Source organism: Penicillium vulpinum (assembly GCF_028829585.1).
Source record: "Penicillium vulpinum strain IBT 29486 chromosome Unknown utg000004l_segment0_segment0, whole genome shotgun sequence".
NCBI lineage: Eukaryota > Fungi > Ascomycota > Eurotiomycetes > Eurotiales > Aspergillaceae > Penicillium > Penicillium vulpinum.
Window position 1 is genome coordinate 3,828,059 of NW_026643244.1, and position 18,560 is coordinate 3,846,618.

The window sequence follows — 18,560 nt, forward strand, 5'->3', positions numbered from 1 at the left end:
ATCTAGCCTTAGGTAAATACCAAAAGGGTAGTAAAAGTAAGGTTATATAACAGTCGATTAAGGAGACTATACAGTATATACCGGTAAGTCTTATATTATTATACCCTTTAAGATAACTAATATATTATATATTAGGCACTGGAGTTATCTTATAACTCAAAATTCTCGAATAATAAATAGGAAAGAGAGCAGATTAAATATCTTACTAGTCTAAACCTCCCTTTCCGGATACTTAAGAGGAAGCAATTTACTTCCTTAATTCGAATAGTACAAAAGGCTCTAGCTAAACCCACTTTACTCTATCCTCGCACTGCTTAACGCCGGCTTAAGAAATTGGTCGACGAGAAGCAATATTCAATTCTCGCTACCTTACTATAAGATACGAAGCTCTTAATTACCCTCGACTGCTAGATATCGCCTTTTCAGTAGGTATTTATAGCAATTATAGGGTACTTTATCGACCGAGACTAGAATTACTGTAAGCTCCTACTTGGTTTCGAACCACTTAATAGGGTATATTCTAGTGTGAATCTAAGTGAAGTACTTATAGAGATCTTTAAGAAGCTTAATATTACTGATTGTGTATTAGCGATTATATTAGATAACGCGTTAAATAACACAACTTTAGTATAGGTAGTTTAAGACTCTATTAACTCCCTTAAACTACCGAATAGCCCGGTGGTTATTCGAATCCCTTATCTTGTATATATTATCTAGCTAAGCCTTCGCGAGCTACTTAGATCGGTAAAGGCCGATCCCTAGAACGATACCACAGATCGGAATATTTCTGATATCTAAGCCTAAGCCTAAACTCGATCACTCTGTACTTCACAGAGTGAATAAGTTATTGTATAAACCCTTATTAAGGTAAGTATATCACTTTGTTTATCACTTAATATATCTAATAACTATCTAGATTCGAGGGCTTACTGTATTTATTAATATAAGCCCCTAACGTCGCGATAATTTCTTCTGTCTCTAGACTAATAGAGCAAAACTTACACCTATCTAAGATATCTGTACCCGCTAGAATTCTACCTTCTTAATACTTCGTTATACGAAACGCCTCAGTAAGCCCTACGATAAATACTGTGATAATATTAGGACTTAGAAATACAAACTTAGTAAGGTAGAATAGCGGTAGGTCGACTACCTTCTATATATCACAGAGCTGTTCTATCGCTTTACTACAGTGCTTTTAAAGACCAAAGAGATAACGGTATATTATATTTTTAGTATTTATAACACCCTCTTTAAGCACTTCGAGGAATCGATTGTATAACTCACTCCGAAAACTATACCTTAGAAGAAGGCGATACTATAAGCCCTCAATACTAGGATAGTAAAGCTTACCTCTTACTATATAAAGACGAAAGAGATCTATAGTAGTCTCTACGCAATTGGAACAATTCTTACACCCCAGTATAAGCTTCACTTCTTCTCAAGTAAGGCGTAGGGTATATCGGAGAACGATATAAACTAGAGTGATTAGTATAAGGAAACGCTTCGCTAGTTTATAGCTCCTTATACCCAAAGACACACTTAGATATAGTCCCTACGAGAAGAGTAACCCCCTAAGTATCACTCAGCCAGTATAAGTAACCTAGACACCCTCCTTAACCTTCTACCTTATATCCACTCTAATCTATTAACGTCGGAGTATAAACTTACTAGATACCTTAAAAAGCGTACGTTATATTCACTGTTATTACGAGCAGGAATACTAATACCTATAATAGTAAGGAGAAAGGTCGATCCTTTACAATTCTGGAAGGAATATAAGAATAAATTCCCAATTCTTTTAAGTATTACTCGCGATATTCTCTCTATTCCTACAATAGGCGCTGGAGTTAAACGTCTTTTCAATTCAGTACGGGATATCTACCACTACCGACGTAGGCGGCTAAGTGCGAAGACAGTCTAGGATATTATAATATTCCGGTATAAAACCTAGTTCGATATTAAAATAGAAGAACTACCCGATAAGGATACGTCCTTAGATTCAATATAAGAAGCAGACGAACAGAGAGAGGCTGAGCTTACCACTAATATACCTAAACCAATCAGCGATAGTAAGGATTCCGAGGATAATAATCCTATTAGACTAATCGAGTATAAGTTTATAATAGAGAGTCAGCTTCCTCGTCCTTCTATAGTGCTAAGTACGCGGAAGCGACAGAGAAGTAAGCTAGTCGACAGCGAAGATAAGAGTAGTCCTTATCTCCCTTATTATAGAGATAAGGGTAGCACTTAAAAGCGCCCTAGTTTAAGAGAAGTAAGGAAGCGTAGTAAACCCAATAATAATTAATTTGTATCGTATTAGTGTGAATATATAAATATAATAAATACCTAAGTTATTATACAAAGGCTTCTAAGGCTTATTTCTGACCCCGGTCAAAAAAGTGACAATATATCAAGTTATTATATAAAGGCTTCTAAAGCTTATTTCTGACCTCGGTCAGAAAATTGACTGTAGTGTTAAGTTATTGTATAAAGGCTTCTACAGTTTATTTTTCTGACCGAGGTCAGAAAATTGACAGTAGTATCAAGTTATTGTATATATAATCGAATTACTCAAAAATACAGAGAAAAAATGCACAAATAATACAGGTCACGAGGTCAAGAAATTCTGCTTACTAAAAAGGCCTATAGGCGCCCACGGTGTCTATAGACAATAGGCCCTAAGGGTAGGGCCCGTCTATAGGCGTATAGATAGTGCCCATCGCCCGCTTATATAAGGCCCGTGGGTACTGCCCACCCGCCCGTCCATGGGCGATGTCGCAGTCTACCCCAGACTGTGTCTTAAATATTGTATATTAACCTCCCGAGTTTAGAACTCTCTCCTTTTAGCCTCAATTTGTACCTATAATAGTATATCGGCCTTATAGTGAGATATATCCCTAAGTTCGGGATTAAGAAACTCGTATACTTTAATACCGCTGCAATAAAATATTCTTTTCTCTGTCTCGCAATTGAGGAGAGAATTAAAAACTTTTGTAACTAAGCCGACTACTGAAGTAGAGTATTATATCTAAAAATTAGTATTAAACTAGTTCAGAAGTAGTTCTGAACTTAACTTATATCTCTTATTATATTAACTACGTTCTCTCGAGTAACAGAATAGAGATCTTTAAAATTGATAATATAGGTATATCCTTTTTTATAGGACTTAGGATAATTAGGTAGCCAATATATATATTTAACCGAGAAAGTATCTACCCGCCCGTTTAACACAAGAGGTATCAATACACGCTTTAAACTAGTTAGTAACTAGTCAAAAGCTAGTTTAGAATCGAACTATACCTCTTTATCTCCTACACCGGGAATAGTACGGTTCCGATTATATAGAATATTATAATCGGGTTAAGCGTCTAGCTCTGGGGAGTGCCTCCTATTATCAGGAGGATCAAATTCGATCAATTTATCAAGAAAATACGAATTAAGATCAAGCTCAAACTCGGAAGGGGCGGGGATACTTATATTGTTGATAAAGTAGTTGTGAACTAGTTCTAATAGAGGGGTAGAGAAAGAGGCAGAATTTTCTTTTACTAAAGAAGTAGTTTCGAACTAGTTCAAATTCAATAGTAATTGGTAAAACAAAACAAAAACCTTTTAATACAGGAGCCAGTGAGCCGAGCCCTTAAGTCACATAACATTATTAGTCATCTGGTGAACTGAGCTCTTAGGTCATCGATGAACCGAGCTGTCTTCTGCCCTATTAGTGGGCTACGGGTTGGGTCCGTTCGAAGGTTAGGCTCATAGCCCACTGCGGGTTGGGCTTTGGGCCTAGGGTGGGGGCCCATTTGTTGGCTTTGCGGAAGTCTACTTCCTATAGTCAGTTCATTATATTCTTACCCCTAGTTCTAGCCTGCCGTTTTCTGTTCAATAAAAACAGTAGAGTGGTGGAAGGTACACACCAGTGACACCACACATCTCTACTGGGTGGTAACTATTACCTGCGATCATGGGCAGTAGGAGACAAATTGATAGCCAGATAGGTATATGATCAATAGTTACAAGATTGAGTTTCACAAGACATCGAATGACTGTCATGTCTTTCTATCCATCTTCTTCTTCCACCTCCCGAAATTTTGAAACACCATTTCACTCGAAGATGTGTTTGTTTCGAATTTACCCGATGCTATCAATTTCCACCTCTACGACGTCTCCATTATTGAGCCACGCTTGCGGCTTCATAAAAGCCGCTACACCTGATGGCGTACCAGTCATAACCACTGTTCCCCGCCGAAGCGTTGTTCCACGACTAAGGTGCTGAATGATGGAGGGGATTTGGAAAATCATGTCGTCGGTGTTTGTTTGTTGCCTCACAACACCGTTGACTTTGGTTGTCATCCCCAGGTTGTGCGGATCACCGAGAATGCGTGGGGAGACAATTACTGGGCCAATTGGTGCAAACTTGTCAAACCCCTTTGCAGCCCCATGCTGGTGGCCGGAGCGCTCTGGCATTTGCCAATAGCGGGAAGAGACATCGTTACCCACGGTATAGCCAAGAATGTAATCCAGTGCGTTCTCGGTGGTAGCATTCTTGCAATCCCTGCCAATAATGAAGGAGAGTTCTGCCTAGAAGATGTTCAGCGTCGATTATAGCACAGGATTGAAGAGTGCGTACCTCATAATCCATCCAGGTACATTCCGAATTCACATGAATGTCCTCAAAGGGTCCCGCTAGTGTATCGGCCGGCTTGATGAAAGCCACAGTGTTTGGGCCGACAGTGAGCTGTGTGGATATTAGCGAAAGGAAACCAATAAACGCACTTGCAAGAGGAAGCTCTAGACCTTACATTAGATTCTGCTGCATGTTTTCTATAATTCACACCGATGCAATGGATTATCGGAGTGGAATCAAGAGGACAAAGCACCTAGCAAAACATCAATTTCTCTTAGCTCCAAATAATCGTGTCTGTTTGGGGTTGGCGTAAACCGACTTCTTTAATTATCTGGCGCTCACTGGTAATCTTCCAAGACTCATCCCATAGAGAGAGGCCATTATATACCGTAACTTCTGCCCCAGCCAAACTCTCCTTCGTGATCAGTTCTTGGCTCTCAACTTCTCCATAATATATGGTGCCGTTCTTCGCGCGGAATCGCACTAATCTTCCAAAGGAAGCAGTAGTCATGTTTTGGCAGAGAAGCCTCTGCTGAAGTCGGAAAACGGGTATTTTTGGGTTACCGTCACAAAATTGACAAAAAGATCTAATGTTTGATTCATCAGTGTTGGAGGGTGGTTTAAATTATTTAAGCATAATATTGTAGATGGGTATCGGAAAATTCCCACTCCCTTACCCCCACTCCGACTTCCAGTAGATACCTAGGCACTGACTGCATGGGGTAAAAAGTATATACCCACTCCAGAAGATAGCCCATATCGTTAGAATATTTGTAACTCACAGGTTCATCGAACTGCCGAAGCACCAAACCAGCCAGCCCAAATCCTCAATTCAAAATGAACATCACCGAGCTTATCACCTCATTCCGCAGCCGTGATGAAGAGCAGAATATAAGCAAGGCAAGATGGTATATATTGGCGGTAAGTTATAGGCGAGATGCTTTTTTGGTCTTGCAATTAATTAGGCAACATAGGCCGCTGCCCTTGCGTCTGTGGGAGCTGGCGACGAGATCGTCAGGCTTTATGAAATATCAACAGAAGACCTGGACCTTGAAGACAAAAAAATTGTCCAACGAAGAATCAAAGAGTCAGTTTTGAAGGGAACCGTTTTTTACGGTGTTCCTCGTTCAGCGCAAGCTTTATTGCCTCTTTTCAAGACTTTGCCAGAGGAAGAAATCGACCGTTTTAGCCCGAGGTATGTATCTTCAGTCCATTCGCCCCTTTTTGAGATTGCTTCTCCTGGTATAATCTGACTATCAAATATAGAATGAGTTACCAAGGGGACGCCAACGAAGAGCAGAAAAGAGCAGAGCGGGGGCGAGTATATTTCGACAAGTTATGGGGTGCAGAGGCTGGACAGGCAAATCGAGACCTTATACGCAATTATTTCCCTGACCTATGTGCGTATACGAGTACACCTTCCACTAGCCACAGTATTTCTCTAACAATAAAGCCAGATCTCCTGAATCTCAAGATGATATACGAGTGGTATCTCAGCGAGGATGCAATTTTATCCGACGTCGAGACCCAGATGTGCAATTCGGCAGCACTGAGCTGTTTAGATTCTCCTGTTCAGGCAATGTGGCATACACGAGGGGTCATTCGGCTTGGGGGCACGTTAGATGATGCTCGACTTGCGCAAGATCTGGGGATGAAAATTGCCCGTGCCTACGGTTGTATAACCGACAATATTGTAATGGTGGATGATCTTGACTTCGAAAACAACACCCTCTCATGAGCTATGAATTAGGTTAGATTGAAAAACAACGAGGAAGCCAATGTCGTCTCTTCTTGCTCGAACAAAATAATGATTACCATCTTTCAGTCACGTAACTAAGAATTCTGACGTGTAAAATCTCTACATAATCTTGCAATCCTTTGCACTGTTGAAGGAGGAAATTTACATTTATTATTCAAATAATGATGGTCGAAAGTAATATATATCCAATTGCTTGTCTAGGAGTATGTCCTTAACCGGCTCAAACCAACTACAATAGCATGTAGGAAATATGCATAGCGCGTATCAGTTTTGAATCGAATGAAAGTGTAAAAAGTGCAACCGAGGTATTATCTAATAAATTCCTGGGTCTATGATGATCATGGTCGGGTGTCGTTAGGCCTGAAAGAGAGGGGCTCGGTATAGTGAGTAACTGTGACTTTGATCTGCGGGGGAGGGGCGGATAAAGATGCCGGGGAATTCCCACAAATAACCCAACATCAACTTCTCACGTACTAGAGAAAATACCTCTATGAAAGTCATATAGATAATAGTTTGTAACGGTTGCGTAAACTGAGTCTTGTCTCCCTCCTGACACATCACTTCAGCTCTCAAATTTGCCTATCAACTGGGCACCTATTGCTTGAAAAACAGTGCTTTCGATGTGGGCACCAGACGAATTCCCGTGCGCCTTGCCCGAGATTGGCTTGCCAGAGGAGGTGTCTTTGTCGTCAGCGGCAGAGTGGCTGTCTCTCGAGCTAGGAAAGTTATCAGAGGCCTCTTTTACCAAGGATGCTATCTGGAGAGACTCCTTTGCATTGACAGGTACCCTCCGCACTTTTTACACCTCAAAATCAGCTATAGCGGCTTGGAGAGATACAGCTGGCGTCCTTGGGGCAAATTCCTTCGAAGCAAACTCTACGACCGCAAAAGTCACCCGCCTTGGCAAAAATACCGCATGGGTAGATGTTCATTTTACTTTTGAGACAGAAAAGTCTCCATCTTTGTCTTGCAGCGGATATGCATCTTTGATTTATACAAAGGAAGGGGAGTGGAAAATCTGGGTGCTGCGGACAACCCTCGAACAACTGAAAGGCCATGGTAATGTTGACTTGTTGGAGGAGACGCGGGTGAATGAATCCCCAAAGAATCATCCAACTTCCTCGAATGGTTTCTTGCATTTTGACTGTGTGGTTGTTGGCGGTGGACAAGCAGGGCTAAGCTGCGGTGGGCGATTGAAGGCTTTGTCGGTATCCTACGTTGTTCTGGACAAGAATGATCAGGTGGGCGACAGCTGGAAGACAAGATATGATTCTGTGAAGCGTAAGTTTGGAGTGATATACACCCAGACATTTCATTCCTCAGCTGACATCTCGTGCAGTGCACACCCCAAGAGAGTTTTGTAAGGTCACTATTGGTGCTTTTGGCCATCGAATGAATCTCATATTTATACTACAGCTCATTTGCCATTTTACCGGACATTCCCGGGGACCTATCGCGAATTCTTGACGAAAGATGACTTGGCTCAAGGTTACAAAGAGTGGGTGGATAGGCTTGGAATAGTAAGTGAATATTAAAAATAGGAACGTATCAAGATATTAAACGAAATATACTGATAGCGTTTCAGACTGTCTGGCAAAAGTCTACGCTTATTTCAGGTGCATGGAATGAAACCGAAGAGATCTGGGAATTGAACCTGTTGCGTCAGGGGTGTTCTCAGACTATAACATGTTCCCACGTTATTATAGCAGCCGGTGGAGGATGCCAGAATCCCTTGGTTCCGAAATACGCAAACTCTGTTAGTGATTTTCCCCTTCTTTGCTGTGAATACTCCTTATATCTAACAACGGCTCAAGGGCAATTTTGGGGGCCTAGCCTTGCATTCATCGGAATATGAATCAGCCAAAGAATGGGCTGGAAAGCATGGAATCGTTGTTGGAACCGCAAACACTGGTACTTCGCTCTCTTTGACCATGTACACGACCTATTATACTAACTTCGGGTTTAATAGCACATGATGTGGCCGAGGACATGGTGGCCGCGGGAATGGCCTCCGTGACCATGGTGCAAAGGTCACCAACCTGTACGATGCCCCTTTTTTATTGACCTCTCAAGTGAATTACTACGATCGATCTGCTAACCTAACAGATGTTTTGCCACATGAGTACTATAAAGCAGTGCTTGATAGTGAGGCCTATATTTAACCACATGTGTTAGGCAAACTCGCTGACATATATTTAGCACTTTACAATGAGTCAACACCAACCGAGACTGCTGATCGAATTTTTAATTCAAGCCCACTTGCACTCACAAGGCTGTTATGTAATACGACGCTACATTCCATGGCTAGAGGAGAGCCCGGACGCTTTGATGCACTCGAGGCTGCCGGGTTCAAGGTGGAGCGGTATGGCGATATTGTTCATTCCCTGTATAGTCGGTTTGGCGGTCATTATATGGATGTTGGAGCAAGTGCAAAGATTTCAAAAGGATTGGTCAGTTCTGATATTCCACTAATTATGTCTAGTTGCGGTGTTTTCTGACCAATACTTTTAGATCAAAGTCAAATCTGACGCTCTTCCCGTTGAGTATCTCGAGGACGGTCTTCACTTCACAGATGGCAGCAACTTGAATGCAGATGTAGTTGTATTCGCGACCGGATTTGTCGGTAACATGCGCCACACAGTCGCTGACTTGTTTGGGAAAGATGTTGCAGCTCTAGTTGATGACTTCTGGGGTGTGGATGCGGAGGGTGAACTGAAGGGTGCCTTCAAGCCGACAGGAAGTAAGGCCTCTCCCTTTTCTGTCCGCGATGATAACACTAATGTTTCAATTCAAATATAGATCCCCGTTTGTGGTATCATGGTGGCGCCCTTGGACACGCAAGGTATTTTTCGCGCTTCCTGGCGTTACAAATCAAGGCTGCATTGCTGGGCTCACCTCTTCGAATCTATCACAACACCCCAGAGAGGGGCTAGTGAGTGTGTAATTCGGAGAAAGGATAGGTTATATTGAGTTTTAACTAAATTAAGTGTCTATACCTTTAGAGCTTTGTAACTACCCTAGTCAGAGCTATCAAGTTTCCAGTTATATGCTTTTAATTTCGTATCAAGGAATCTCTGATTAACATCATATAGTATAAGAGTAGGGTAATAGCTGCATAGTTGTCCTCCGGGAAAAGTACGAGTATTCTAAACGTCGCCTAGATATAGAAATGGTACATATCATGGAACTTAAGGTAGAGACGAATTTGCAAATATCCAAAAATTTCATTTTGATATCTTTTGGATGCGCGTCGCGCCCTAGATGGGACTACCGGAATTCAGAGGGAGTGCCGCGAGCATCAATTGCGTATTTGTATTGCTCGTTTTTGCTTCGTATAATGAGGCAGTGATTATACCTGCTACCAAATTGTCATATACATTTGATCCGGATTTTTTCAGTCAGAATCCTCTATCGCCACCAATAACATGAACTAATTTCGACCATCTAACGAGCCCCGCTAATTAGGCTCGGACAGGCTCGTTAGCTCAGGGGAAACCCTGCTTGATTGGGATTTAGAGAGGCTTGTTTACTCTTAATTCAGCGTAGACAAGTCGGGTTATAGGTACATATGTAAGCAGGGGATTGTATCAGGAGAGCAAGCAATGGGATCTCTCCATTACCACCCTGGATTGGACCACCTGGTTAGTGGACTATGGCGAGAAGCCGCATTTGACGACCGGGGGTTAGTTGCTAACACAAGCCAGGGTCTGCTCTTATCTTTAGCCAACCGCATGCAAAACAATTGGGAAACAAGCGTGAAGTCGCCTATGATAACTTCAGCTCCTAGTCAACAGAGTGTGTGGCGTCCGGCAGTACACCGGAGTCCGATAGCATCTGCGTGATATCTGACCCGAGCCTCAAGTCGCTAGGTCCGTTCGGTTTCTTCTTTATTTCCTCCCCCCTGGCTATCGATCGCCCTCTACGGAATATAAAACCTAACTTTCCCCATCCCACTATGGTTGTTTCTTACATCCACCACAACCGAGGGTTGTCTCCATGCCACAGGAGTAGCCGTAACTTACCACAAACCCTTAGCTAGAGAAACGAATAAGGTTATTTTATCCCTCTTGATGGCAGCCGCTCGCCCACCTAGTATCGAGATGGATAGACAATATAAATCCGCTGGCGACCAAGCGGAGGAATCTAAGCGTCCAGTGCAGGTTGAGGTGTCGCAAGAAACCAAGTCGGAAGAAAATCCCCTGAGTTCGCAGAAGTCTTCCGCCTCGGATGAGCCCGAATATCCTGGGTCTGCCCAGGTGGCCCTCATCATGATCTGCATTCTGTGTGCTATCTTCATCATGTCGCTAGTGAGTTTTTGCTCCCTTCTTATGGACGAAGAAGCCGCCCTTCCGTAGCTGAGCATTCAAATCCAAAAACCCCCGCTAACCCTATGTAATAACAAAGGACCGCACGATTATCTCGACCGCAATCCCCCATATCACCGACGAGTTCAACAGCTTGGATGATATCGGGTGGTACGGCAGTGCATTCATGGTCACTGCATGCTGTTTCCAGCTCCTGTGGGGCAAGGTTTACAGCTTCTACCCGGCCAAGTACGTCTTCCTGGCGCTGGTGCTTCTGTTCGAGGTTGGGTCCGTGATCTGCGCCGCAGCACCTAACTCGATCGCCTTCATTCTGGGGAGGGCAATCGCAGGTATGGGTAGTGCGGGCATCATGTCCGGGGCGATCGTGCTGATGATGTCGGCGGTGCCGCTACACAAGCGACCGCTGTACAACGGCTTCTTTAGTGCGGTGCTGGGCATCTCCTCCGTGGTCGGCCCCTTGCTGGGGGGTGCTTTCACTAGCAATGTCAGCTGGCGATGGTGCTTTTATATCAACCTGCCAATCGGGGGCGCCGCTATGCTCGTGATCCTGCTAGCGCTGAAGCCCATGCCCGCAATGTACCCCGGGCTGACGCTACGGCAGAAGCTCGCCAAGCTCGACCTCTTGGCCGAGCTCTTCCTCTTCTCCGCGCTGGTCTGCCTCCTGCTGAGCTTGCAGTGGGGCGGCAGCACATACGCCTGGAGTAACTGGCGCATCGTCCTGCTATTCGTGGCGTTTGGCGTCTGCCTAATCACCTGGATAATTATTGAGGTACGCACCCCCGCCACAGCGACGATCCAGCCACGGATAATTGGCAACCGTACTGTCGTAGCGGCGATGTGGTTCATGTTCTGCCTGTCCTCGACGTTCCTAATGTTGCTCTACTACCTACCAATCTGGCTACAGGCGATCAAGAATCGCACTGCTGTACAGTCCGGCATCGACACGCTACCGCTGGTACTCTCCCTCGTTGCTGGTAGCACCCTATCAGGCCAGCTAGTTGGGCGGCTAGGCTACTATACCCCCTTTACCATGGCCTCCTCGTGCCTGATGCCCCTCGGTGCTGGCCTCATCTCCACCTGGCGCGTTGACACGAGCGTCGGCATATGGATCGGCTACCAGATCGTCCTGGGCTTTGGCATCGGCCTGGGAATGCAGCACGCCGCCATCGCCGTCCAGACCGTCCTCCAGCCCCGCGACATCCCTGTGGCTGTCTCCCTCGTGTTCTTCTGGCAGCAGCTTGGTGGTGCCATCTTCGTCTCCGTTGGCGAGAACGTCTTCGGTCAGAAGCTCATTGCTGGACTAACCCGCGTTATCGACGACTTTGACCCCGAAACTATCGTTAACACTGGTGCCACCGACCTACGCAGGATTGTGCCCGCCAAGGACCTTCATGCCGTTCTGGTCGAATATAACGCCGCACTGCACTGGGTCTTCATCGTTGGTACCATTATGGCTGCACTCTCCGCATTGGGCGCATTTGCCTTCGAGTGGAAGAGCGTCAAGGGAAAGCAGCGCGGGCCTAGCAATGAGGATGGGGAGTAGGGTGCGTAAGTCTTCTCCCATACCTCACTGGTCGAAAAGTTCCTGATTAAAATGTACGAGAGGATGTACCACTCCCTCATCCACCTCGGTCTGAGAAGCGAGTTCGGCCAACCGGCCATCACCGTAGAGACCCTGGCACAGGCGGCCGCGCGCAAATATGGACACATAGACCAATTCCTGTTGCGGGTCAAGGCAGCGATCACCAGAGGATGATACCGCGACGACAACAACGCCACCCAAGTCGCTGCGGCAGCTCGCCAACGAGATCCGCGCCCACCCACGCACCTAGGCGAAAATGTGCGCGGGAGAGCTGATTTTTTTGAGATTACTTGCAACGCAGGTTCTGCTTGGAGATGATTGACGACGATAAACTTAGTTTCCCAATCAGACTGTATATTTTGATGCCGGTCTAAGACCAGAGATTGTATCTAACCGGTGACTATACTTCGTATACCTGAGTAATATTTTCACTGGCGATTGTGAATGGTGCAGGATTCGCTCACTTGTCTCCAAATTAGATATAGAGATTCTCATCTTACGAGGTATCCTGCTCAACCACATCTACATCTGCTGTACCTTCTAGTCCTGTAATCCTGACAGAAGAGATATTAAAGCATGGCCAACAACATCACGTGCGCGAGAGGAGCTTTGTCCGCGGGCCGCCGCAATTCGCGGGTACCCTTGAGAAGCGACCGTATGCATCGCGATATCGCTTTCGCATGGTGGGCTTCATTTTCTTCCAGCGCATGAAGTCTAGCGTGGCCCCGGAGTAGGCAGATAGGGGTGCAAGGCAGGAAAGTAGTACCGCAGCAAACTCGTCGAGAGACAGCCAACTGTCCCGAGAGGGAACCGGGCACTGCCATTTGTGTTTTTCACGCTCACATTCTTCATATCGTACCGGCCGTCAGGGTCGTCCGCCGCTTCGACCATAGCCGCCGCCAAATCCAGGTACGAGACGAACGACTCCTCGCTGTGGAGGTCCAGACAATGGCCCCGCTGCTTGTCGACCGATAGAACCCCCGGTTTGATGAAAATGGTGGTGACGAGATCGTGCTGATCGCGTAGAAACGCCTCGGTCCGTCGCAGGTCGTCGTAAACATGCTTGGATGCGGTTAATAGCATCGCCCGCACGAGCCACGGTATCTTCTCCGACAGCTGATCATCGATGGTCGCTGACGATAGCAGCACGATCTTGGGTAGCGACACAGCGCCGCCCGTCGCTGTCTGGAGCTGCTGCAAGGCTGCAACAAGGGTCTGGGCCGTCTGCAGCCCAACGTTGCAGCCTGGGATGTTCGTGTTGGTGCTAACCACGTGGAAGATGGCTTTGGAACCCTGCACGCACTGCGACAGGAGTCCTACGTCGTCGATGTTGCCTTCGAAGATCTCAACGCACTTGTTGTTGACGAGGGAGGGCGACAGGGCCAGGAGTTTGGCCCGGCTGCGGCAGTACCCGCGGATCGTCAGGGTGGGGTCCCGTGACAATATTTCAAGGAGGGCCGTGCCACAGTTACCGGTGGCACCTATGATAGCGTATGTGGACATCATACGTTGCAGAATTCGCCCAGGAAAGAAATCTCGAAATTTAATACAGCACGCCTAATTGACCACGGGAGTACATGGGGACTGAGCGAGAACCACACAGGGGGGGAAGGGGGTGTGCCTTATCTCTGTTCGTGGCGGACGTCAGTCCTGACTTCGGAGCTACGACATGGGCTTGGATCAGCCACACGTCGGCAAGGAGAACCCCGACGAGACACAATCCTGTTTAATGAGGGGTCCGACTTTAGATGGAGAATTTGCCTCTCACAATCCCATTCTAGGAACCGGAAGGGTGTGAAGGAGGTTTGCCTCCTAATCCTGAACTCACGATTTGACACCTGCTGAGGTGAAATCGGAACATGAAGTGAACCTGCCTATAGATGAAAGTAGATATAAGAAGGGAGGTATGTCACCTCAAGCTGGTATTTCAACGAAGAGATGAATAACGTGAATTTAAAATGATACTGTAGTGAAAGACTGCGTTGGAACCTATTGACAAATGGGTAGCAATGAGAAGGAGAAATGAAATTGCAAACAGTGAAGATCCAGGAAAGAGCGAAGTGCGAAGACGGAAAGAGACAGGAGCAGACGCACATAGCACATAGCACCCTACGTATACATAGCATAGTACTGCACTTGGACTCAATGTCAAGACCTTACCTGGCTCAAGTAAATGCAGTATAAGCTATAGCAGTCCAGTTGCCACTTTTGCAGCTTCACAATTTTCTCTTCCATGTCCGCAGCTTGAGAACTCAGGTTTTCGATTATAGTATTCAGGCTTTGTGCAGTGCACCTGCTGCCACCAGCTTTGCTAGGGACTCGCATTGCTGAACTGTCTGGTTGTGGTCTCCAAATGGTAGGTACTAGTCTCGATGGAAGTTGCATCGCTTCCAGCTGCAAATAAAGTGATAATTTGCGCATTCCTCCATTTTCCCTGTCAGGGTAGGGATCACCACACATCCCTAGAACTGCCCGTGGAATTTTTGGCACTTTGACGGCTATTTTGAGGGTCAGCTATCACTCTAACGGTCTGGGCGAGCAAAGTTCCAATGATTGCACTTTTCTAACTGACGAGGCAATCAGGCTGGTAGTTTTGCTTGTATACCCTGTATTATTTGAGTATCGGACAGTGAAAGGGATGAGAAAAGGACAATACGGAGAAACAATGAACAAACCATTATATATTGTTTCTTATATCCTTTAAGATATCTTGAGCCATCTTGATTATTCTCTATTATTGCTCGATGTCAATACTTGGATTGAACCAAAATCGAACTTTCTTCAGAGCAGTGCGGCATGCATTGTACATCCATAGATAGTCAATTAATACAGTATTATTACATGGCATGGGTAATAAAATACGATATTACGTTCGATATACATGTTTGGTACTAACGTATTTCACAAGCGAGCTGCGCAGTCCGATACACATAGTAAATGCGATAAATGACAACTATATATCTCAACAACACTTGCCTATGTGTACTTTTCCTTAAAACCTGATATTACCACTTTAGGGGGGATTTAAGAAATGAATATCTGAACTATATATACACACATGGAGTGTGTAGAGACGTGATTTTCGATACCATAACAATGACACTTCAAATATATTTAAAAATGATATATACTACGAAATATACTTATCAATGGTTGTGAGTAAGTAAAACAATAAGGATCAAACGTTGCTTGTTGAGATATAAATGTAGCATATACCGCATTTACTATGGTTTTGGCTGCGCGGCTCTAGGAGCTCCGAGTAAAAACCTGACAACAGGCCCCTCGTACTTTTGTCCCTCCTAGTAAGAGATTTTCTACTTGTAATTAATAATTTTTTCCCTACTAATTGATTACTAGCAGGATCTACCTACTAGGTAAGGTAAGCTAAACCCACTTGACAATCTGACACTGACGAGCTTTGCGCCGAGAAATGTTATGCCGGAGATATAAATAACAGACTGGATTACCACGAAATCAGAAAATCTTATTTCATCCGAGGAACTCAAAGTCGGCCATTGCCTATCGACATGCATCTCCAAGGGACCATGGCTACATCTTCCCTGCTATTTCTCCTTGGAGTTCTCTCCTTTGTCTCTCGAGTAGCCGCCTACGACATCTCTACTCTTATCTCCACGCTTTCCTCGTCCACCAAGATTTACTATCCTAGCGATGCCAATTGGACCGAAACCGTTCAGCGATGGAACGCCTGGGAAGAACCAACCTTCTCTCTGGCCATTAAGCCTGCCTCGGTTACTGACCTGCAGACAGTAGTACGTTCTCTCTCTCCACACCTGACCTTCCCCATCTGATTATATAATATCGCAGGTTAAATACGCCTCCAAGCATAATATCCCGTTTTTGGCCAATGGTGGAGGCCACGGATACAGTACCTCTTTCGGGGCTCTTCAAAATGGGCTCAAAATTGACCTAAGCCTGTTCAATGAATTTAGTATTGATACAGAACAAAACACTATAACCGTCGGTGGCTCTGTTAGATTCTCTGAAATTATGGGACCTCTCTACAAAGCTGGAAAGGAGATTCGTTAGTATTTACCTAGTAAAGTGTGCTTACTTTCTTCTCTAATGCGGTTTCAATAGAAACTGGATCCTGTCCTTGCGTGGGGATGGTGGGCGCCACCCTCGGCGGTGGTGTTGGTAAATACCAAGGCCTTCACGGTCTCATTCTCGATGCTTTGAAGTCGGTTCAGCTCGTCACTGCCGCTGGCGATCTCATCACCGTCTCCGCATCGCAGAACAAAGAGCTATTCTGGGGTCTTCGTGGCGCTGGGTTCAACTTTGGCATCATTACTTCGGCCACATACAATGTCCACGACCTAACCAACAACGGCAATGTGCTTAACGCCGACATCATATTCCCTGCCAGCCTTAACGAGACCTATTTCAACATTCTGGCTAAGTATGGCACCTTGCCCCCCGGTCTATCCTTGTATACTTTGGCTATGAATGATCCTTCCCTAGGAGTAAGTTTTCTGTCAATTCAAGTAAACACACTTTCCATTCTGACAAAAGTTCATTTAGCCCGTTATCCTCCTCAATGCCGTCTACCCCGGTCCCAAGCATGAGGCACTCGATCTAATAGCCCCCTTTCTCAACCTTCCCTATCTTAAACGCAACATCTCGATGGTCACCTGGGATGTACTTGACTATGAAATCGTCTTTGGACTGGCTCCGGTATTTTGCACCAATGGCGACAAGCACGATATGTGGTCTGTTGGTGTGCGCTCCATTGACGTAACCACACACATTAATTTCTTCAACAAGCTCGCCCAGTTCTGGAAGGACTATCCCGCTGCGTCAGGAAGTAGCTGGCAGCTGGACTACTTTCCCATTCAGGCTGTCACTGCTATTGCAGATGACTCCACTGCGTACCCCCACCGCCAAATTAGCACTCAAGAGTAAGCCTCCTTCTTCCCTTTGACGCAAATCTAGGAATATATCTAACGCCTGTTTAGAATGTTTTCATTCACCTTTACCGATAGCTCTATCGCCGATAAAGTAGATGAATTTGCTCTTTCCGCTGTTGAGACCTTCCATGCGACCAGTGGATTCGATGATATGCGCATCTACGTCAGCTATGCCCATGGCACCGAGGGACTGGATGCTTTGTATGGCGCCGAGAAACTACCTCGGCTATTGAAGTTGAAGAAGCAGTGGGATCCCAAGGGCTTGTTCAGCTATAACAATGGATTACCTCACTGAGGGCTATGGTCCTTTTTGATAGACGGGGGAAAAGTATTTGTTCAATTCCTTTGTAACTCTTATAAATACAGTTTCATTATTCGAGGCACGGCATGGTACCTGGAGTCTCGCGGGAGCGTAATCCCTGTTGCCGTTCTTCTGGCCCCATTTATACATCCATGCAGCCCATTCCAGTTTATATTAGCCCAATAGGATCTACGAGATAAGCCAGAACGATAGTGGAGGTATGCAGTCAGCACTCACCATGGAGTAGAGGCATCCTACTGCTGACCACCATGTTGGCGCTGTGCTTTACCTGCATAAAAAATGACGTAATTTGGCTACCTCATGAGGCTGGGCTTTCTTGGTGTTTTCTCCTGGGACTTTTGTAAGACAACGGAAGGCGTTTCCTCCGGCCACTAGGTCTATAAATGGGAATAAATTAGCCAATAAGGATGAGATGCGATGTGCCTGATACGATCTTTGACCCCTAGGGTGGAGGGCCAAGCTTTACACGATTTAAAGGTGACCACAATCGGCCGACGGTTTATTCTGCTTTCAATCTGGCACAATTGATCAAGTCAGATACTTGATTTCATTTAATCTCCGAGGGGAATCACTTGGCGCTTTTATGTAGTAATGTAGCATTGGGGTCCAGAATGAGGTGAGATTACGTATTGACGGAATATTTAGCATATGTAGACTGGTACACATGCAATACATACCTTAAATTATGCATAATTACACGGAATTCCGTGGATATTACATTTAAATATCCTACATACTACTACTAGTATGTATATAGTAGTACTAGGTTTGGGTTGAGGCCGACGTGAGTTGGTGTTGTTTTACATTGGATCTACATACCCCAACTGCTTATGGCCCACTGATGTGTCCGAAATCCATCTATAATCTCACCTGCAGGCTCATCCATGTATAGTCAACCCCCTCGCAAATTTGCTTTGTTATCTAGTGTGCCTAGAGTGTTTTAGCCCTGGGTACTAATGTGGTCTCCGTTATTATAAAAATCTTTCATACAATTGTTCACAAACATTAGACTATCGTGAT

General features: G+C 45.2%; 7 protein-coding genes across 7 annotated transcripts; 5 read left to right on the forward strand and 2 right to left on the reverse strand.

Moving 5' to 3' along the window:
• Positions 1-4,131: 4,131 nt before the first annotated feature.
• Positions 4,132-5,138, reverse strand: N7479_009946 (fumarylacetoacetate hydrolase family protein; the record flags this gene model as incomplete). The annotated part of the gene is made up of 4 exons (XM_057257639.1): positions 4,132-4,581; positions 4,631-4,738; positions 4,803-4,880; positions 4,947-5,138. The coding sequence occupies 4 exons, from the start codon at positions 5,136-5,138 to the stop codon at positions 4,132-4,134; spliced, it is 828 nt and encodes a 275-aa protein (XP_057105097.1).
• A 326-nt stretch (positions 5,139-5,464) lies between these two features.
• Positions 5,465-6,365, forward strand: N7479_009947 (uncharacterized protein; the record flags this gene model as incomplete). Its single annotated transcript, XM_057257640.1, has 4 exons — positions 5,465-5,548; positions 5,602-5,822; positions 5,894-6,027; positions 6,085-6,365. The coding sequence occupies 4 exons, from the start codon at positions 5,465-5,467 to the stop codon at positions 6,363-6,365; spliced, it is 720 nt and encodes a 239-aa protein (XP_057105098.1).
• A 641-nt stretch (positions 6,366-7,006) lies between these two features.
• Positions 7,007-8,038, forward strand: N7479_009948 (uncharacterized protein; the record flags this gene model as incomplete). Its single annotated transcript, XM_057257641.1, has 3 exons — positions 7,007-7,667; positions 7,803-7,906; positions 7,964-8,038. 3 exons carry the CDS (start codon positions 7,007-7,009, stop codon positions 8,036-8,038), a joined length of 840 nt encoding a protein of 279 aa, XP_057105099.1.
• A 648-nt stretch (positions 8,039-8,686) lies between these two features.
• Positions 8,687-9,319, forward strand: N7479_009949 (Flavin-containing monooxygenase; the record flags this gene model as incomplete). Its single annotated transcript, XM_057257642.1, has 4 exons — positions 8,687-8,748; positions 8,779-8,836; positions 8,898-9,126; positions 9,186-9,319. 4 exons carry the CDS (start codon positions 8,687-8,689, stop codon positions 9,317-9,319), a joined length of 483 nt encoding a protein of 160 aa, XP_057105100.1.
• Positions 9,320-10,456: 1,137 nt separating this feature from the next.
• Positions 10,457-12,254, forward strand: N7479_009950 (MDR family MFS transporter; the record flags this gene model as incomplete). The annotated part of the gene is made up of 2 exons (XM_057257643.1): positions 10,457-10,693; positions 10,791-12,254. 2 exons carry the CDS (start codon positions 10,457-10,459, stop codon positions 12,252-12,254), a joined length of 1,701 nt encoding a protein of 566 aa, XP_057105101.1.
• A 753-nt stretch (positions 12,255-13,007) lies between these two features.
• N7479_009951 (uncharacterized protein) lies at positions 13,008-13,796 on the reverse strand (the record flags this gene model as incomplete). Its single annotated transcript, XM_057257644.1, has 1 exon — positions 13,008-13,796. One exon carries the CDS (start codon positions 13,794-13,796, stop codon positions 13,008-13,010), a length of 789 nt encoding a protein of 262 aa, XP_057105102.1.
• A 2,024-nt stretch (positions 13,797-15,820) lies between these two features.
• N7479_009952 (FAD-binding oxidoreductase) lies at positions 15,821-17,513 on the forward strand (the record flags this gene model as incomplete). The annotated part of the gene is made up of 5 exons (XM_057257645.1): positions 15,821-16,063; positions 16,119-16,335; positions 16,392-16,774; positions 16,833-17,209; positions 17,267-17,513. 5 exons carry the CDS (start codon positions 15,821-15,823, stop codon positions 17,511-17,513), a joined length of 1,467 nt encoding a protein of 488 aa, XP_057105103.1.
• Between the last annotated feature and the right edge of the window lie 1,047 nt (positions 17,514-18,560).